This window comes from Sarcophilus harrisii, chromosome 3 (assembly GCF_902635505.1).
Source record: "Sarcophilus harrisii chromosome 3, mSarHar1.11, whole genome shotgun sequence".
NCBI lineage: Eukaryota > Metazoa > Chordata > Mammalia > Dasyuromorphia > Dasyuridae > Sarcophilus > Sarcophilus harrisii.
In genome coordinates, this window is record NC_045428.1 from 595,785,574 (window position 1) to 595,804,691 (window position 19,118).

Consider the following 19,118-nt stretch of genomic DNA (forward strand, 5'->3'; position numbering starts at 1 on the left):
CAGTGAGGGGGGATGCTGTGGGGCAGGGAGCCTTGGAGAGTAATGAAACAGGATGCAGGATCCCAGGCTGAGGAGGAAAATGGGAGCTCAGGGGCAAGTGGCACCCAGACCTAAGAAGAGAGTGAGAGGAAATGTGATGAGGAGGGAGAGAAAGAAATTAGAATTTGGGGACAATCAGTCTCTGCCCATGGAGACAAACAACTTCAGTCCCCGGGAAGGTCTGAGATCTTGGTGATGTGGAAGAAATTTAGAAAGCAGTGAGAAGCTCTGTGGCCTCCCCCAAAGCCCCTGGAATATGGTTTTAGGAAAGGGAAGCCTGAAACACGGCTCACTTCATTGCCTGTCCCCTGGTAGTTTTCCTTCCGTTCTCTGAGCCACAGTAATTTTTCTGCAAAATAGAGCAATATTTGCACTATAGAGCTCCCAACAGTCACAAGGAGGAATGTAGGGACCAGGGACAGGATGACCCTGGCTCTCTGGGAGAGCCGCCCTTACCTAATCTTTTTTTTCCAGCTAAAACAAAGCCAGACTTTTTCACATTCACCACAGGCACACTTTTGGGATCTGGAGTCACTGCCTTTCTTGCCTTCTGTCTCATCCTGACATGGTGAGTGGGGAGCCAACACAGGAGCCAGGGAGTGGGAAGAGAGATCTCTGCAGGTGTGGAAGTAGAGTGGGGAAAGGTTTAGGGCTCCTATCACAGCATTGGGCTTATTTCTTCAGTGTGAAGTTTCTGAGAAAGAAGAAGTGGTCAGAGGATCGAGAGGTCCAGGACAGGAAGGAGGCGAATTGTAGCAATCAGGTTCCTGGAGTTCCTTTGGTGAGTGAAATGACTATGAGACAGAATCCTTATTTATACCCACCAAAAAACAGAATAATTGGAGTTGAAACATTCAAAATGACTCCTCACATTTATTTGTCAATTCGATGTCCAATTTATTGATTTGCTCTTTCTGTTTTTTTTTTTAAATTGACATAAGCCTTTGGAAATAAAGTTTCCTTAATTATGGTTTTTGCTATATCCCACAAATTTTAGTATGTTGTTTCATCATGGTTGTTTTTAAAAGAAAGGATCATTCATTTGATTTGTTCTTTGACCCATTCTTTAGTATTTCATTATTGTTTCCAATTAATTTTTAACTTGTGATTCAAAGACCCCATAGTGCCTGTAATATTTCTTACATTACAGTCAGAAAAAGATCCATTTGATATTTTAGTTTTATTATATTTATTGATGAGGTTTTTATGCCTTGTTAATTTTCTGAAAGTGTCATGCACAGCTAAGAATTAGATATACTCCTTTCTATTCCCATCTAATATTCTCCAGAGGTCTATCATGAGGAACTTTTCTAAAATTCTAATCATCTCTTTTTTTTCATTTTGTTTTGTTTCCAGATTCACCTAGGTCTGAGATGGGCAATATGAGGTGTGTCCCCCTGTAGTGTTCTTTTCTAATATATAATGGTTCTCTGGGAACAGATTTCTTGTGGGGGCTTCTCAAGGCAGCCTTAATTTCAGTTCAAATCAATAATCACTCCAGCTGTTAAAAGTTCAGTCTTTTATTGTCTCTTCCAAAATAGACTAGTTAGCTTTCTTTGGTTCCGAGAGCTCTCGTCGCTAGTCTTTTGCTTCTGCCAGCTTCTGCCTCTCCTCTTCTGAATCCTTCATTCTCCATATCCCAAAAGTCTCTAGTGCTTGTCCTTTTATATGCTCTTTTAGAAGTGTGAATTCAAACGTTGACTCCTCCTTCGAGAGTTGGATTATGGGTTCCTGACTTGTGAATCTCCCCCAGACTTGTGAACTCTAATGTGTGAGCTAATGTGTGAACTCTCAAAGGTGTAAATTCAAGTACATAAGCATGTTTCTATCAATTCCAATGAGTTAGCACTTTGTAAGGATTCGAACATCCCCCAATATTATAATTTTACTATTTTCTCCTATAACTCAATTAAATTTTCCTTTCTTGTCATGGAGCCAGATAGAATTCAGAGAGATGAGTCTTCTTCAATTCAGGCCTGGTACTTTATCCAATGTTTAAATGTCCTTACATTAGTCCCATTCCATTCTAATATGGGGTTTAACATACATTCATGCAAATATATACTGAATATATACCCCTTCCCTGCCAAAGCTCAAGAAGGTTATGGAAAAACAGGGCTCTAATAGCTGGGGAATCAGTTAAAGTCTCCAGTAAACACCAGGGCTTAAATGTAGTCCTGAAGAAAACCAGACATTCTAAGAAGTACCCTTGGCAGTAAAAGGGAAAACTACATGAGAGGGGTGGGTTGAGAGGGAAGGAGCAGGGCATCTCCAGAAAATCAACAAGGCATAAAAACCTCATCAATAATGCAGAAAAGCAGAAATATTAAGTGAATCTTTTTCTGACCATTATGTAAGAAATATCACAGTCAGTATGGGGCCTTTGAAACACAGATTAAAAATTAATTGGAAATAATAATAAACAGAGATCTAAATTACATAATTAACCAAGGAATACCTGTTAGGAGCCTTTGGCTGTGGGATAGGTATTTGAAACTTTTAATTAAAACTATGGGAAATAATGAGATCACAAAATGAGAGAATACTCGCATAGGTCCTCAAACTTTTTAAATAGAGGGCCAGTTCACTGTCCCTCAGACTGTTGGAGGGCCGGACTATAGTAAAAACAAAAACTTTGTTTTGTGGGCCTTTAAATAAAGAAACTTCATAGCCCTGGATGAGGGGGATAAACATCTTCAGCTGCCCCATCTGGCCTACGGGCCATAATTTGAGGACCCTGAATAGAGAAAGAAATGACCCAAAATAGAATTTTGGGGGATACCCACAGTAAGAGAGTGTGATATGGATGATAAATGACTCAAGAAGAAAGGCAGGAGAACCTAGAGTACATGATCTCTCATACTCTACAGAACATTTGGTTTGGATTCTCTTTAAGGCAAAGCTTTATTTAGCCAAAGCTGGCTGGCCAAATAGATGTGTAAACTAATTGGCATTTAGGGTCAGGGGAGAGAAAGCTTATGTACCATCATTTGGTTCTGAGCCATGGTGGGAATTGTAGAACTGTTAAAAACAGTATTTTTTTCAGGCAGTAGCTTAGCCACAGGGTCTGTTAAAAACAGAATCAGTCAAAATGACAACTTGGTTGTCTGAGGTCAAGAAACAATTTACTGGGCAAGTGTCCTTCTGTGGGATCAGCAAGGCTAAACGTACTAATGTTAGAAGTTTTAGAAAGTGGTTTGGTATTACCTTTTGTAAGGGCCCAGCATGTCCTCCATGCTCAGAGAAAAGGAAGTATCCAAAGGCAGAGCTAGTTAGTCGAGTCAGAAGGAGCAGGGACATGAACCTAAAGAATGGGCCATAGGATTGTCCAACAGAGGCTGCTGGTGATTTTAAGTAGAAAAGTTTCAGTTCAACAGTGAGATCAGAAACTTGATAGATGGGACATAAGAAGAGAGAATGAAAAGGAGAAAGTGGGGGTGTCCCTTTCCTCATCTGGGCCCCAATTTTCTTATTTTTCCAATGAGTAAAAAGAAATAACTGGTCTCAAGTTATTTATGCTCCAGTGAACCTTTTGTTCCAAAGCAGGAAAGCTTCGAGCCCTGGTCACTTTCTTTCTGCTATAATGGCTTCCATTTGCAAGGCTCTGAACCAAAACATCATTTTCTCTTTCCTCCCCTGCCTCAAGAGGATCCTTCATGATTCCTAAGATCATGGACTTAGAGATAGAAGAACTTTAGAAATCACCTGCTCTGAGCTGCTCACTTCATATACAAGAGCACTAAAGATTGTCAGTGGGAGGAAGAGTCTGAGCTGAGGTCCCTTCATGACAGAGGAAATGTTTTCACACATAGGACTTCTGGCTCCAACCCACACAATGTCTCCTCTTCAGAGCGAAAAAGCTGCTTAGAGATCAGCCCATCTCAGGGTTTTAGAGAATAATACTGAGGCCCCAGGAGGGAAGGAAGGTCATACACTTACCTCTTTTAGGTTTTTTTTTAAATAAAGCAAGGATTCAGATGGGGACAGGGACACTTTTCAGTGTCCCACAGTCAGGGATGGTATAACCTTAGAGCCCTACCTCTCCATTCATTTTACACAGTAGTAAACTGAGCCAGAGGAAAGGAAGACATTTATTCAGGAATCTTAGTGATAGCCTCTCTTAACTTTTCTTTGGGTAAAGCTGAGTCCCAGGAAGGGAAAGGGGGTTATCTTTGGTCACACAAGAACCTCCAAATTAGCTCCAGTCTAATTGGAGGTGGACTGAATGGGCAGTAATGAAGAGGGTTCAGAGCCTCATTTTGATACTTCGTGCATAAATCACGTAATGCCTTTGAGACTCAAGATGCTCATCTGTAAAATGGCACTAATAATACCTCGAACACCTTCATGGGAGCATTCTGAGTCCAAATGAGAAAAGGCATGCAAATCACTTGGTAGATTTTAAAATACTACAAAATTAGCTTTTATTTCAGAAGGGGAAACTGAGACCTCTCCTATGTTCTCCTATGACTTCTAGTCCTCTCACTATTTAACACTTCTCCCCTCTCCCCATCTCACCTACCTGACTTCTCCCTCCTCCCATGGCAAGTGGGTCACCTGAAAAGCAAAGAGCACCAAATTGCCCTAACTGAAAGACTCCTCATCCCCAGACCAAGACAATTTCCTTTCCAATGTTGGATTCCTGATGGTTGGGTCAAGATCCCAAGATCCTCCCTGGGTCTGTGTTCATTCTTCATTCTTCCCTCTCTGCAGGATCAACAGAGGGATTCCAGACCTCCCAGCCCTGACCCAACCACACAGTCGTCCTCAGGGGAGCTGTACTATGCAACCATCAACTTTGGGAGACCCAAGTCCTGAGACAACCTGGAGAGTCAGAACCCAGGGAGTCTTGGGGGCCAAACCAAACCTTCCAAAAATGGTTCCCTAGGAGGCATCTGGGACTCATGGGAAGGAGAAGAAATAAAGAGAAAGCCTTCTCATTCATGCATAGAAGATGCTCATTTGCTCTTTCTGGAGCCCTCAAGCCCTTTTCTTCTCTGCTCCCCCTGATGTTCTATCAACTGAAAGAGTTTTCCTTCTGCACTTCTCAGGAGTGGAGAGAGAAGGCATTAGAGAATCAGGGAAGCAGAGACTTTTTTCTGGAATATTCCTTTTTTTCTCTAGGGTACTTGTCAAGGTGACAAAGCCCTGGCTATTTTGACTAGGGTATCATAGAACACCCAGTGTCAGAGGTTGGGGGACCCCTATATGGTATATATTTTGGAACTCTCATCTCCTCTCACGCTTTCATTGTCTCAGTTACTGAGAATCTGTATAGTAGTTTTCTAGGGCAGTAACCCTAGGTATTGGGTTTTGTCCTAGTTCTCCTGAAACCTCACTAGGGTGCATCACAACATGATTGACAGTTGGTATCAATCAGTCAATCAGACAAACTAGTGATTTCTTAATTTATAATAATAATATACTATATAATATATATATATAACAATAAGCTAATGATTATTACTAATTAATTGATGATTAATATAATACTTAATAAAATAAATTTTAAAGATTAAAACAAAATATCCTTTTGAAAGAAAATTTTCTAAGATGTTATCATTGGAATGGCTGCCATCAAATATACTCCCTCCTAAATGGCCGACACACTCTGCCACAAGTACACCTGGTGTCTGAAGAAAATTGGCTCAAGCTCAGAGAGCACATGGAGCAAAAAGATAATTCACTCAAAGTCCTTGGGGGTTCTTTTTTAAGCTTTAAAATATTCCCATAGGGATGATAGAGTTTTTTTTTTTACAGGGATCTTTGTAGAGCATTAAATTTGCATCCTCTGTTCTTGGATTGCAAATGCTGAATCAGAAATCCTATGGACATTGAAGATGGTGATGACTGCCAAGTAATGGCATAGTGCATGGAGTGCTGAACCGGGATTCAAGGATAGACATCTTCCTGACTTCAAATCTGGCCTCAGATAATTAATAGATATATGACATTGGGCAAGTCACTTCACCCTATTTGCCTCAGTTTCCTCATCTGTAAAGTGATCTGGAGAAGGAAATGAAAAACTATTTTTGAACGTGAAATAAAATGTTATGCTTCAACTGAGCTCAAAAAAAAGCAAGGTGAGCAATCAAAGTTTTAGGTAAGTTAAAGTAAGCATAGGCAAAATAAAGAGAAATAAGCTGGAAAATTACATTGGTTTTAGGTCAGAGAGGGAGAACTAAAGGTTGTAGGTATTGGAGGCTCCTTAGGAAACACAAACATTCCCAGCATAATGTACACTAGTATTGTTGCCAAGAAAACCCCAAATGGGATCAAGAAAAGTTAGACATGATCAAAAAATGGCTGAATGACACAATGCTAATGGGAAAGGAGGAAATTCTTAATTCTACACACACTTCTAAATTCACATCCAAGAAGGTGGTCAAGGAGGCAGAGTTGCCCTCCTATCAATCCAAATGGCTTAGCCCACCTTAGTGCTCTGCCTTCTGGTGCCTTTCTCCTGTTGAAATCTTAGCTTAAAAAGGTCAGGGTCCCCCATTGCATCCAGAGCCATCTCCCAATCCTTCTGATCTGTCTCTGGCCACTGGACCCAGATGTCTCCAGAGGAAAGAGCAAGACAGGTGACTTTGCCCAGCCTTCCCTCACTTCAATCCAATTCACTTGCATGTCATGGTGTGACCTCCACATCATGGTTCTCTTTGAGAATGAAGGACACATAACAAAAGCAGGATCATTCTTTCTCTTCTGCCTTCAGGAATTTTATTTCTTATGTTCTCTCACTTTCATCTGAATTAGATAAAAGAAGTTAGAGAACAATTTTGATACTTCCCCCCAACAGATTTCCATTTGGAAATACAATATACTTGAAAGGGAATTAGGACAGCTTAAGGGCAAAGCAAAGGGAGGTGTTAATGTCCGGGACTAAGAGGGAGGACAGATAAGGGGACAGTCATTAGTACAAAAATTTGAAATGGCAATCTATCTGTCAGCCAGTAAATTTTTCTTAAGTACTTTCTTTGTGTAGTATACTATACTAAGCATAGAGGATACAAAGAAAAATTAGAGAGCCCCTTCCTGCAAGGGGAAATGGGGGAAGAAGACATGGAAATAATCATTTGCCAAAACCCTTTTTAAGAAGGTAAAAAGGGTTTTTAAAGTGAAGGAAGAAAGAGTAAAAACATTAGGGTCTCTGGTGGGATAAAGGGAAAACAAAAGCTAAAACACAGATAACAAGATGTTTTACTTCTAAAATCAGAAGTGCCAATCAAATCCCTTCACCTACTTCCCTCCCCCAATCCTTTTTAAAACTGTTATTTGTACAGTACAATGGCAACAAAGTGAAACAGAAGTACATCATAGAACAGAAGGAATCACAAAATTCGTGATCCTAAGTGTGAATATGAATGGGAAGAACTTAACTATAAAATGAACTAGGACAGCAGAAAGGATTAGAAAAATGGAATTTGACAATATATTATTTACAAAAAAAATACTTGAAACACACATATACACACAAACCCCATATACAGTTAAATGACAACTTGAATCAAAATCTGTTCTGCTTCATCTGAGCTCCAAAAAGGCAGAGAGAACAATTAATTTTTTAGGGAAGGTTAAAGTGAAAATAGGCAAAATAAAAGGAAATTAGCAGGAAAATTCCATCGATTCCAAGTCATAGATGGAGAACTAAAGGTTATGGCCACTGGAGGTTCCTTAGGGAACAAGAACATTTCCAGTATAAGCTTTGCTTCCCAAGAACCTTAGCTGAGGCTGAGAGGGGAAAAGGAATGCATGAGTTGGACCCAGGACAAAGCTCAAAAATTAGCAGTAATGCTGAGGTTTAGATTTGGGGTACCCAAATGAAATTAGGGTTTCTGTTGGTCAGGGAGTTAAATGAGATCTAGTGGCTGCACAAGGTCCTCTGTAAAGGAATTTACAGACCCAAAAACCTAGATTGATAAAAGAAGTTTATTATGGGGATTGGAAGTAAGGTTCAAGTCTAGTTAAGGAAATAGATGAAGGTAGAGAGAAGAGGGAACTGGAAACAGTATTCCAGTGGGCAGAAGCTCCTTGGGGTGCCAAACATGGGGCTGACATGTTTGGAACCTCTGCAAAGAGAGGATTTTAGTTTGGCTCCTTTTATAATGAGAGATTTAATTAAAGGGGCCCGTGCGTGGAGTCCCAAGTTGGCTCAGATCCGGTTGGGGCTGGGACAAGCCCAGATCTCCTATTGGAATTCAAAGGGGTTCTTTTGACCAGGATTTGGGAATCAAAGGTCCTAGCTTCTTGAGTTGATAATGCATCAGCTAGGAGGAGTTGGGAATCAGAAAGGAATAAATCAATCTGAAAGGACTAGTTTCTTAAAGGGACCACAACCTGCTTCAGTAAGAAAGCATCTCCTACACACACATCTCCTACAGATGATTATAACAACAAACTTCTATAAGTAGAACAAAAAAGAAAGAATATAACCATAAGTTACTATGTGAATAGGGAAGCTGGTATTTGTCTTCAGAGAAGGAAAAAGGAGTTTTTGATTGAGTGGTGGTTTTGAGGGGTGAGTAGTTGGGAAAAGGACAACTAGGTGGTTCTGTAGTGGATAGAGTGCTGGGGCTGGAGTTGGGAAGATTCATCTTTCTGAGTTCAACTCTGATTGTGTAACTGATGGGGGTGAGCCCTGAAACTGTCCTCCTCAAGACTGTCCTCCTTTTGGGTGAGCCCTGAAACTCTCCTCTGACAGGGGCCCACCTTTAGGGTCAGCTAATGGTTTCATTAAGATTAGCCCAGGACCATTCCTTACTTAGAGGATACAGCTACTCAATAGAAATATCAGATCTCCAGGTAAATGAGACCACTTAAGTTCAAGCTAAGTATCCTCTATTGAGCTGAAAATTAGTCCAGGACTTAAGTGGTCTCATTCAATTGGAAATCTAGGCCTGGGGACAGTGATAATATTGAAGGAATCTCATTCAATTGAAACTTAAGTCTCAGATTTCCTATAAAAAACACAATTTTAAACTCATTTTCTTGCAGAGGTCCAAAGCAGGATAATTGTGCCTTGTCAAGGAACCTCTCTCCTTGGCATTACTGCCTGCCAGGACTCTTGCCAACTGTGAAGACATTCTCTTCTCAGTGATAACCTCTTTTTATTTCTCTGCCAGGATTTCTCTATTTCCCTACCAGGCCACTGAGAAAGTGTGCCTTCCTAACAAAGCTGACTACTCAGTGACAAAAAAATTCCCTTTTTTGCCACTAATATTTCAGGTTCATGAATTCTTTCATGTTGGACCTGTGTTAACCAAAAGGAGGATTCCCACAACGCTCTACACTGCCACTAACCACATCATAACCATTTGCCCAGGTTTCCTCATCTGTAAAATGACCTGGAATAGGAAATGGCAATCCACTGCAGTATCTCTGCCAAGAAAACCCTAGGGTCATGAGAAGTCAAGTACAACAAAAAAGTAACAAGAAGTGTGTGTGTGTGGGGGGGGAATTTGGGAGTTTGATATGTCCATTCTTTCATCATAAAATCACACACCATAGATTGAGAGCTGGAGAGGGTCTCAGAATTCATCTGGACTCTAGCTTTCTCATTTTACAGAACAGCACGAGGGCTAGAAATGTGAAGTGATTAAGGTCGTGCAGGTCAAAAGTGGAGTTCAAATTCAGGGTCATTGATTCCTAAACTGCTGCTTTTCCATCTGCATGCTGACTTCATTTTCCGTCAAGGTTGGCTTCTGTTCTAGCAATTAAGCCTACTGATGGTAAGAGGCAGCCTATTCCACATTTGGACAATACCAATTGTTAGAAGTTTTTTTTCCTTTTATGAAATAAAAATTTGACTCAATGAAATTTCCCCATTCTTCCTCTTCTTTCCTCCTTTGATACATCCCTCTTTCTTACCCTTTCATTCTGCTTTTGAGTTGATCCTAACATAATAGAATCACTTTTAGGCTTGCTATCCAAGTAAACTCTAAGGTTTCTAGTGAAAAGAAAAGTTTCGAGGAATTACAAGAATAATTTAATATAGGAATGTAACTTTGTTCCGATTATGATTTCTTCCTCATGTTTACCTTTTTATGCTTCTCTTGAGTCTTACATTTGAATGTCAAATTTTCTCTTAAGCTCTGATCTTTTCATTAGGAATGCTAGAAAGTCCTCTATATCATTAAATTTTAATTTTACCCTGCAACAGTATACTCACTTTTTCTGGGTATAATATTCTTGGTTGTATTCCTTACTCCTTTTTCTTCTATAATACCATATTGCAGACCCTCTACTCTTTTAAAGTGATAGCTGCTAAATATTGTGTGATCCCCATTGTGGCTTCACAGTACTTGAATTCTTTCTGGATGCTTTTAGTAGTTTCTCCTTGACCTGGGAGTTCTGGATTTCAGCCATGATATTCCTGAGAATTTTCATTTGGGGATTTCTCTTAGGAAGTGACTGGTGGAGTCTTTCAATTTCTAAATTTGCCCTATGGTTCTAAGACATATGGACAGCTTTTCTTTTTGATTTCTTGAAACATGATGTTCAGGTTCTTTTTTGTTCATGATTTTCAAGTAGTCCAGTGATTCATAAATTTTCTTTCTTCAATCAATTTTCCAAATCAGTCTTTTTTCCTTTGAGACATTTTACATTTTTTCACATTTTTTTTCAGTTTTTGACTTTATTTTTTCTTGATAACTCATAATCATTAGCTTCCACTTGATCAATTTTAATTTTTAAAAAGGGATTTTCATCAGTCAGTTTTTGTGCCTCTTTTACAAACTGATAATTCTCTTTTGATAATTTTCTGGCATAGCTCATTTCTTTTCTCATTTTCCCCTACTGCTTTTATTTGATTTTAAAAAACATTTTTTGCTCTTTTTTAAACCTTTTTCTTTAAATCTTCTAACAATTCTTTGTGTTGAAAGTGCATTTTTCCCTTTGAGACTTTTTTTTGTTGATGTTTTCAAATCATCGTTTTCTGCATTTGTGTCGTACTTCTTGTCATCATAGTTCCTTAAAATTGTCAGGGAATTGTATTTTCTTTTTGTTTGTTTTTCAAGTCTACTTGTTTTAGACTTTATTTTACATAGAGACATCCTCGCTTTTTATTTAGGAGGGAGGAAAGAAGAATTTCTGTCTTTTTCTGCTGATTTTACAATTTAATCTAAGAGCCTGTGTAAATTTTCTGTGTTTCTGTGGTGTAATCTGGGGAAGAGGTCTACTCCTTGCCCTCCTGGAATGTACTCTGCAAGTTCCTGACCTGGTTTGTATATGTAGATTTGTATGTTATTGAGTTTCATTAGCTTGCTATTGGATTTAGTCTCTAGCCAGTCACTGAAAAACTGCTGGCTCCCTTTGGGTTTTGGTCTCCTACCCTAATTTATTCTACTGTGGGCTTATGTGTAGGACTAATGGTTAGAACTGAGTCTCCTCTCCGTTAAGTTTCTGGTTTGTTACTTGCTCCTTGCAGGTAGATCCCCTGCTGCATCACAACCACAACTCCCCACACTGGAACTGTGATCCAGGTCTAGTTAATGGCTGACTGAACTGACACATGGCACCCATTCTGTTCCTAGTGCCAGTGTTCCCTGAGATATCTTTTTGCCAAGATACTTTCTCCCCTGATATTAAGTTCCCTTTCTGTTTCTGGAAATTCTGTAAACCATATCATTGCTCCTACTACTACTGAGATGCTTCTGTACTTCCCCTTGATCAGCCCCCAAGCCAATGTTTGTAGACTTTCCTATCTTCTTAAACTGCCCTGAGGTTGGAAGAAGTGACTCATTGTGCTTTTTTCTTGGCTTTCCTTGTCAAAATTCGGTCTAGAACATTTTCTATGTTGGGAGATCTAGAGCAATGCTTGACCATCTTGACCCTGACTCCAGGGGATGAGGTTTTTGCCACAAACTTAACATGAAACCATGGCCGTGTAGTGTTGGGGCACTTTGTTAATAATACAAATAGGGAATTCACTATTTTACCCAAAATAGGGAAGTGGGGAAATTCCTGGCTAACCTTAATTATAATTTACTTCTTCATAAGGAAGTGACTGTGGGAAATGATATTTTTTACTTGATTCTTACTCATAGAGAGGAAATGATGGCTAAAATAAAAATGATGGGAACTTTGGGGAAAAGGGAGCCTTTCATCTTTAAATTTGTGATGTAAAATGAGAGAAAAGTTGAACACAATCTAATAGGAACCCTAGATTTTAGGAAACTGGTTCTCAAAAACTTCAGTCAGAGCATCGGTAGAATCTCATGGACTAAAAGTTGGCCGAGAAAAAGTTGGTAATTCTACAAAATGAAGTGGGGAAGAAGAAAAAATAAAAATGATTGAAATTAAGTGATGTAGGAACATAAAGAACTCATTTATTACTCATTAAAAATTTTTTTTAAAAGAACATAATTACTTTTGAATACTATTATATGCCAAATAGTGTTATTATTTTATTTTCACAGTAACCCTGTCATAGATTTTATAATTATCCTTATTTTATAATCTAGAAATCAGAGGCTCATAGAGGCTAAATTACTTACCCAAGGTCACATAGTTGGAAGGCTGGATTCGAACTCAGGTCTTCCTGACTTCAGGCTTAATAATCTATCTATTATGCTACCTAGACGCGTTTTATGAGAATAATTTTTTCAGAGTTCAAAACTTTATATAAAGGGTAGATTTTTAAAAGATAAGCTTTATAGCATAGGTGGGGGGAAGAGAGGGAAGAGAGGGAGAAACAGAGACAGAGATAGAGACAGAGAGACAGAGAAAGAGAGACGCAGAAAGATACAGACACAGAGAGACAGAGAGAGGAACTGAGTAAAGGTATCTGTCTTTAACCTTAATTTTCCTCTTTGCAGCTCACATCCATGGTATTGGTTCTGATCTCTGGAGTCAAACAAAACAGATCTTTTCCATCCATTACATAACATTTTTATATACTTGAAAAAAGCCTGTCATCCTCCTTGGAAATTACCTTTTACTTCAGATTAAAAATTTCCCATTCCTTCAAATATTTCTCATATGATGTTACGATCAGTCAGCTCACTATCCTTGTTGCTCTTTGGACATCCTCCAGCTCGTATGGGTGGATTTTCAAAATGTGGTGCTCAGAACCAGATGCAGTCTTAACAAGGATATAGCCCAGGAGGAACTTCCTTGCCTTTTTAATCCTGGAAGGGATGTCGCCATTAATGAAACACAAGTTTTCATTAGCATTGTTGGACCATGTTCCTCCATACAGTCTCTTATGAGCAATCCAAATCTCTGGATTTCAATTGCAGGATGATCCAGTTTCCCCTCCATGTTGTACCCACAGTCTATTTCTTGAAGTATAAAACTTTGCATTTCCCTACATTTGAATAGTCAGAGGGGATTCTGGTACCATCTTCTGGGATTGTCTCAGGATGCTCAGGGTTCAGACCTCACCCAGTTCCAGCTAGAAAGAGTTGCTAAAACTCTCCACACCTCACTGATGCAGTGCACCCATAATTCCCCTCTCCACATTCTGAGGAGGCTTTTCTGGTTCATTTTTAGAAGCTGGTCTTTTGATTTTTGTCTGTACTGCCCGATGCCATTGCACTGCTGGTGATGTGATGGCTGTTGCAACATGTTCCGTCTGAAAATGCTGTGGAAACCTGGGTCCCCAAGAGGCTTCTCACCATTCTAACACCTGCAGCCCAATGCCCAGGGGACTGTGGCTGTGAGGGCGGTGATGTGGGATTCATGACTAAATCATTGCTCTGCCCTTAGTTAGCCCTGAATAATAAGACCTGTTCTGACCCAGCATTGCATCACTGTGGGCCATTCACCCAAACCCTGGGTGGAATTTGCATGATGACTAAATGTCATATTATTAGATTCAGGGCACTCTAACCTCTTCTTGAGCCCGGGGATTACTTTAGGGCCAAACTGTTTCATGCGGTGGGCTTGATATCACGCCCAGCTTGTCACCTGCCAATCTGAAGAGCATGTGACTGAGAAAAAGGTCATCATCAGTAAAAGTTCAACAGCACCAATGGATCTGCGGCAGATCCCGTGAGAAACACACGAGAGATATTTTCTATGATGACATTAAACCATTAACAACTAGTCCTTGGACATGGCCCCCAAACCAGTTAAGCACAGAAAGCCCCCCATACAACGTCCCCCCACCTGCACACTGCAGACAGGTACACACACATAATATACATGTATATACACATACATACATCTAAAATGATGTGAATATGGCTGACATATAATGAAGATTTCTCTTGATTGAATTTTTTTAAAGTTTAACTTTGAGATGAATGATTACTTTTCTTATTTTTTCCGATAAATTTCCCTCCTGATCATTATGCTTGTGTATATTTCTTATTTCCTATCCCTGCTAATTTTACTTCTACCAGTTAACTTGCATTATTATTACATCTCCCAGCTGACCCCCCTGCTCTATGGATCCTTACTTTAATTTCTCCCCTACATTTTCCCTCTCTTTTTATCCCATTCCTATTAGTCTACACACTTTATTTGACTCCTGTTATCTAAACATCTTTCTAGACCCCACTTTATCCTATGTCACCCTTTTCCTTCCTCTTTATCCCTTTCCAATTAATCTACACATGTCCATTTTAATTCAATATGATACTTAATTTTACTGAATATATTATTCTTGGCTGCAACTCTAGTTTTTTTGATTGTTAACATACAGTGTTCTAGAATCTGTGGTCTTTTATTGTAGCCACTAATAAATCCTGTGCAATTCTAATTGTGGCTCCAACATATTTGAATTGTGTTGTTGTTGCTGCTTGTAAAAAAAAAAAAAATCTCTGACTTGGGGTTTTTGAAATTGAGCAATTATGTTGCTCTATATCTACTTTGTAGAATCTCTTTAAGGTGATGATCAGTGGATTTTTCCCCCCTATTTTTACTTTCCCCTCTTGTTCTATCACTTTAAGACAATTGTCTTTAATTATTTCTTGAATTATTTTATCAAGGTTCTTTTTCTGGTCATAGCTTTCAGGTAGTCTAATCGTTCATATGTTTTCTTGATTTATTCTCTAGATCTGTCTTTCTTATAAGATGTTTCACATTTTCTCCAATTTTCCCATTATTTATGTTTTGTTTCTTCATATTATTATTTTTTGGTCTTTTACAATATCATTGTTTTTTTCCTTGCCCAATTTTAATTTTCAAAGAAGGGAAACAAAGAAAGGGAACAATTATCCACATTAATCCTGCCCCTCCATCAGTCTTTCAGGGTCGAGTTTTTCATTGGAAGACCCAGCTAGATTTGCAATAAAACACAGACTCCTTGAGAAGGGCACCTCATATCACCAACGCCTATGAAAGGATCTAGAGCTTTATGGGTTTTCAATATAGATCATATGTCCCTGAATTAGGAGATCAGACCTAGCTAAAGGACTCTGAGCTTGCTTCTCCCAGCTTCGACACTGAATGTTCTGGGGTCCCATTTAGCTTCCCACAGCTCTGACATTTTTTACCTCCCCTTTGGCGCAGCCTGGACTGAGACAGTTCTATCTCTGTTGCCCAGGGCTATTTGACGCCAACAGTGGTTTCAGGTTTATGCATGGGACTTTCACTTCTCCTTCCTCTTCCTCTTCTTTTTGTGGGGTAACTCTGGGTGGAGAAGTGCTCTCCCCTTCATTTGTTTCTCTCTCCATCCTTCTGACTGCCCCCCCCAACACACACAGAGCTTCATCCCTTCGCCGCTCCTTTCCTTCCCTCCCTTCCATTTACCCTGGACCACTGTCCACTGCAGTGGGGCTGGGTCAGAATCTAAGATGGGCTGGAGTTTGAGCAACTCGCCTAGAAGGGAATGAAAGTTCCTGTGTGGGGCCCAACCCCTGCTCATTTAATGCATCATTTCCCAGAGCTGTGAGCCTGCCCCCCCCTTTTCTCCTTACAACTTCTGCTTTGTTCATGAACCTTGGGGCTGACCAGACAGAAGAAACCATGGGTCCCGGGGAATGAAAATTTGTAGATAAGAGCTGTATCTTTCCTGGTTCAGACATGCTGCTGCTGCTGCTGCTGCTGCTGTTACTGTCCTTGGGGGGTGAGTGGGAAAAGGGCAAAAATGGGGATGGGCAAGGATGCCCTCAGGGGCTTGCCTTGAAGCCAGCAGCCTCTTACTCTGGTTGTGGGACTTTAGGCTAAGTCATAGAAATCTCTCCTGGTCTCTGTTTCCTTATTGATCTTAAAATGGGACTAGACTGAAGTCTCTCTTAAGAGCCTTCTCACACTAGCATTCTTTGGGCTGGGTTCTCTGAAACCTGTGATACCTAATACTAATAGTAATAATAATTATTGTCATCATTATTTACTGCTTAATGTTGTGGTCTGTATGTCTCTGTCCGCAGGGTCCCAGTTCCAAAACAAAGGATATATAATGGAGGTGTCACCAACACAGACGGTTCAGGAAGGGCTCTGCATCTATATTTCCTGCACCGTCATATATCCTCATTCCTGGTTTGGTACCATTTTTGGCTACTGGTACAGGGAAACGTCTGGCCATTATTATGAACATGACCTTGTGGCCACAAATAACAAAGGAAGGGCCGTGGAAAAGGATGCTGAGGGAAGATTCCACTTAGTCGGGGACGTCATGAAAAACAATTGCTCCCTGAGCATCACGGATGTCCAGAAAAAGGACAGTGGACAATACTACTTCCGTATAGAGAAATGGAATGATGGATTCAATTACATAAATCATAAAGTCAATCTGAATGTGAAAGGTAGGGACCTCTGGGAAAGGGAAGGGACTCTGGACACAGAAAAGTGGGAAGAGGAATGGGCTCTATGTCCCAAGGGAAAAACAGTCCCTTTGGCCAAGTGGGAGGTGATTCAAGTGGACAAAGACTGGGGAGAGCTTAGAGCCTATGGAAGAAGAAGTGGACCTACTCTGGGCTTCTCTTTGTGAAGAAACCAGTCCTCAGGCGGGGTTAAGTGAGTCCGTTGGGCATTGGCAATCCACTCAGACATCCTGGGTTAGGGATGCTGAAGAGCTCTAAAGAGAGGAATCTAACAATATTTGAGGGACAGTTTCTTGGTCATCACCAATTGGGAGCCATAAAATGGGTTCTTCTCTGTGGAGAAACAGGACTACAGGCAGGAATGAGTGGCACAGAACCTAGGCATGTAGGAGATCTTTGAGGAAGGAGGAATTGTGGTGGGGTCTACTAAAGTGACAGGATCCTGAGGGGAGTGTACTAATAAATTTTTAACAACCTGACTCCAAATTTTTATTTTTGTGAATATTTTATTTTCCCTATTTACATGTAAAAATAATTTTTAACATTCATTAATTATTTTTGCATTCAAAATTCTCTCCCTTTTCCCACCCTGAGATGACAAATAATTTTAACAGGTGATATATATACGTGCAATCATGAAAAACGTATTTCCACATTTGACTCTGAATTTTTAATAAATGCATGACATTTAAATTCTGAGGATAATACGAGAATTAGCAGTTTTTACAATCAAGAATCACCTACCTCGCAAAACTAAGTATAATCCTTCAGGGGGAAAATATATATTCAATGAAATAGAGGATTTTCAAGTATTCCTGATGAAAAGGCTAGAACTGAATAGAAAAACAGACTTTCAAATGCAAGACTCAAAGGAAACACAAGAAGGTAAACAGAAAAGGGAAGTCATAAGGGACTCGATAAGATTTAACTGTATCTTCCTACAAGGGAACATGATACTTTTAACTCATAAAAACATTTTCATTAATAGGGCAAGTTAGGGGTATATACTGATAGAGGGCACAGATGTGAGTTAACTATGAAGGGATGAAATCTAAAAAATAAAATCAAGGAGTGAGAGAGTGGAATGCCTTGGGAGAAAGGAAAAGAGAAGAGCTAAAGGGGATTATCTCACATAAAAGAGGCAAGAGAAAGCTTTTACAATGGATGGCAAAATGGAGGAAGTGCTGAGTAGGGAGTGAGTGAACTTTGCTTTCATCTGAATTGGCTCAAACAGGGAATAATATACATATACACAATTGGGAATAGAAATCTATTTTCCCCTACGAGAAAGTTGGAGGGGAAGGGAATAAGAGAAGGGAGGTGGTGAATAGAAGGAAAGACAGATGGGGGGAGATGGTAATCAGAAACAAAACACTTTTGAGAAAGATCAGGATGAAAAAAGAGAGAATAGAACAAAAGGGGGAGGGCAAATAGAATGGAGAGAAATACATTTGGCAATCAAAACTTGAAAAAGAATTTGAAGCAAGTTTCTTTGATAAAGGCCTCATTTCTCAAACATATGGAGACTGGAGTCAGTTTTATAAAAATAGGAGCCATTCCCCAATTGGTAAATGATTACGAAATATGGATAGTTTTCCGATGAAGTAATCAAAGCTATCTAGAAGACAGATGAGAAGGTGCTCTAAATTGCTATTGATTAGAGGAATGCAAAGCAAAACAATACTGAGGCATTACTTCATATTTATTAGATTAGTTAATAGGAGTGGAAAGGACAGGAAACAAGTCTGAAAAGGAATGGCAAATATTGGAAGGGTTGTGAGGAAAAATATATATTAATGCATTGTTGGTGGAGTTGTGATCTGATTCAACCATTCTTTAGAGCAATTTGCAACTATGATCAAAGGGCTATAAAACTGTACATACTCTTTGACTTAGTTCTGCCATTACTGAGTCTGTATCCAGAAAGAGATTAAAAAAAAAAAAAGGAAAAGGACCTATATGTACAGAAATATTTATAGCAGCTTGTTTCTGGTGGCAAGAAACTGAAAATTGGGAGGATCCCCATCGATTGGGGAATGACCATTTTTTAAAATATGATTGTGATGGAATAGTATAATGATAAACAGGATGTTCCCAGAAGAACTTGGAAAGACTTATATGAACTCATGCAAAATGAAATGTACTGTGTGCAAAATAACAGCAATATTGTAAGATGATAAGTTGTGAATGACTTAGCTATTCTCAGCAAAACAATGATCTAAGGCAACTCTGAAGGACTTAAGATAAAAAATATTATCCATTCCCAGACTGATGGTGTCTGAATCCAGATTGAAGCATAATTTTTAAACTTTATTTTTCTTGAAATTTTTGAGCCTATGTTTTCCTTCACAAAATGACTAATATGGA

The 19,118-nt window shown here is 39.5% G+C and overlaps 1 protein-coding gene across 1 annotated transcript in view; it reads left to right on the forward strand.

The window, feature by feature from the left end:
- LOC100920816 (sialic acid-binding Ig-like lectin 10) overlaps positions 1–19,118 on the forward strand; it is a 30,624-nt gene that overhangs the window by 2,833 nt on the left and 8,673 nt on the right. Inside the window, exons 4-9 of the mRNA XM_023501088.2 lie at positions 514–607; positions 724–820; positions 4,753–4,854; positions 13,943–14,034; positions 15,975–16,054; positions 16,359–16,733. Coding sequence (XP_023356856.2) covers positions 514–607; positions 724–820; positions 4,753–4,854; positions 13,943–14,034; positions 15,975–16,054; positions 16,359–16,733 — 840 coding nt within the window. The remainder of the gene's footprint in view (positions 1–513; positions 608–723; positions 821–4,752; positions 4,855–13,942; positions 14,035–15,974; positions 16,055–16,358; positions 16,734–19,118) is intronic.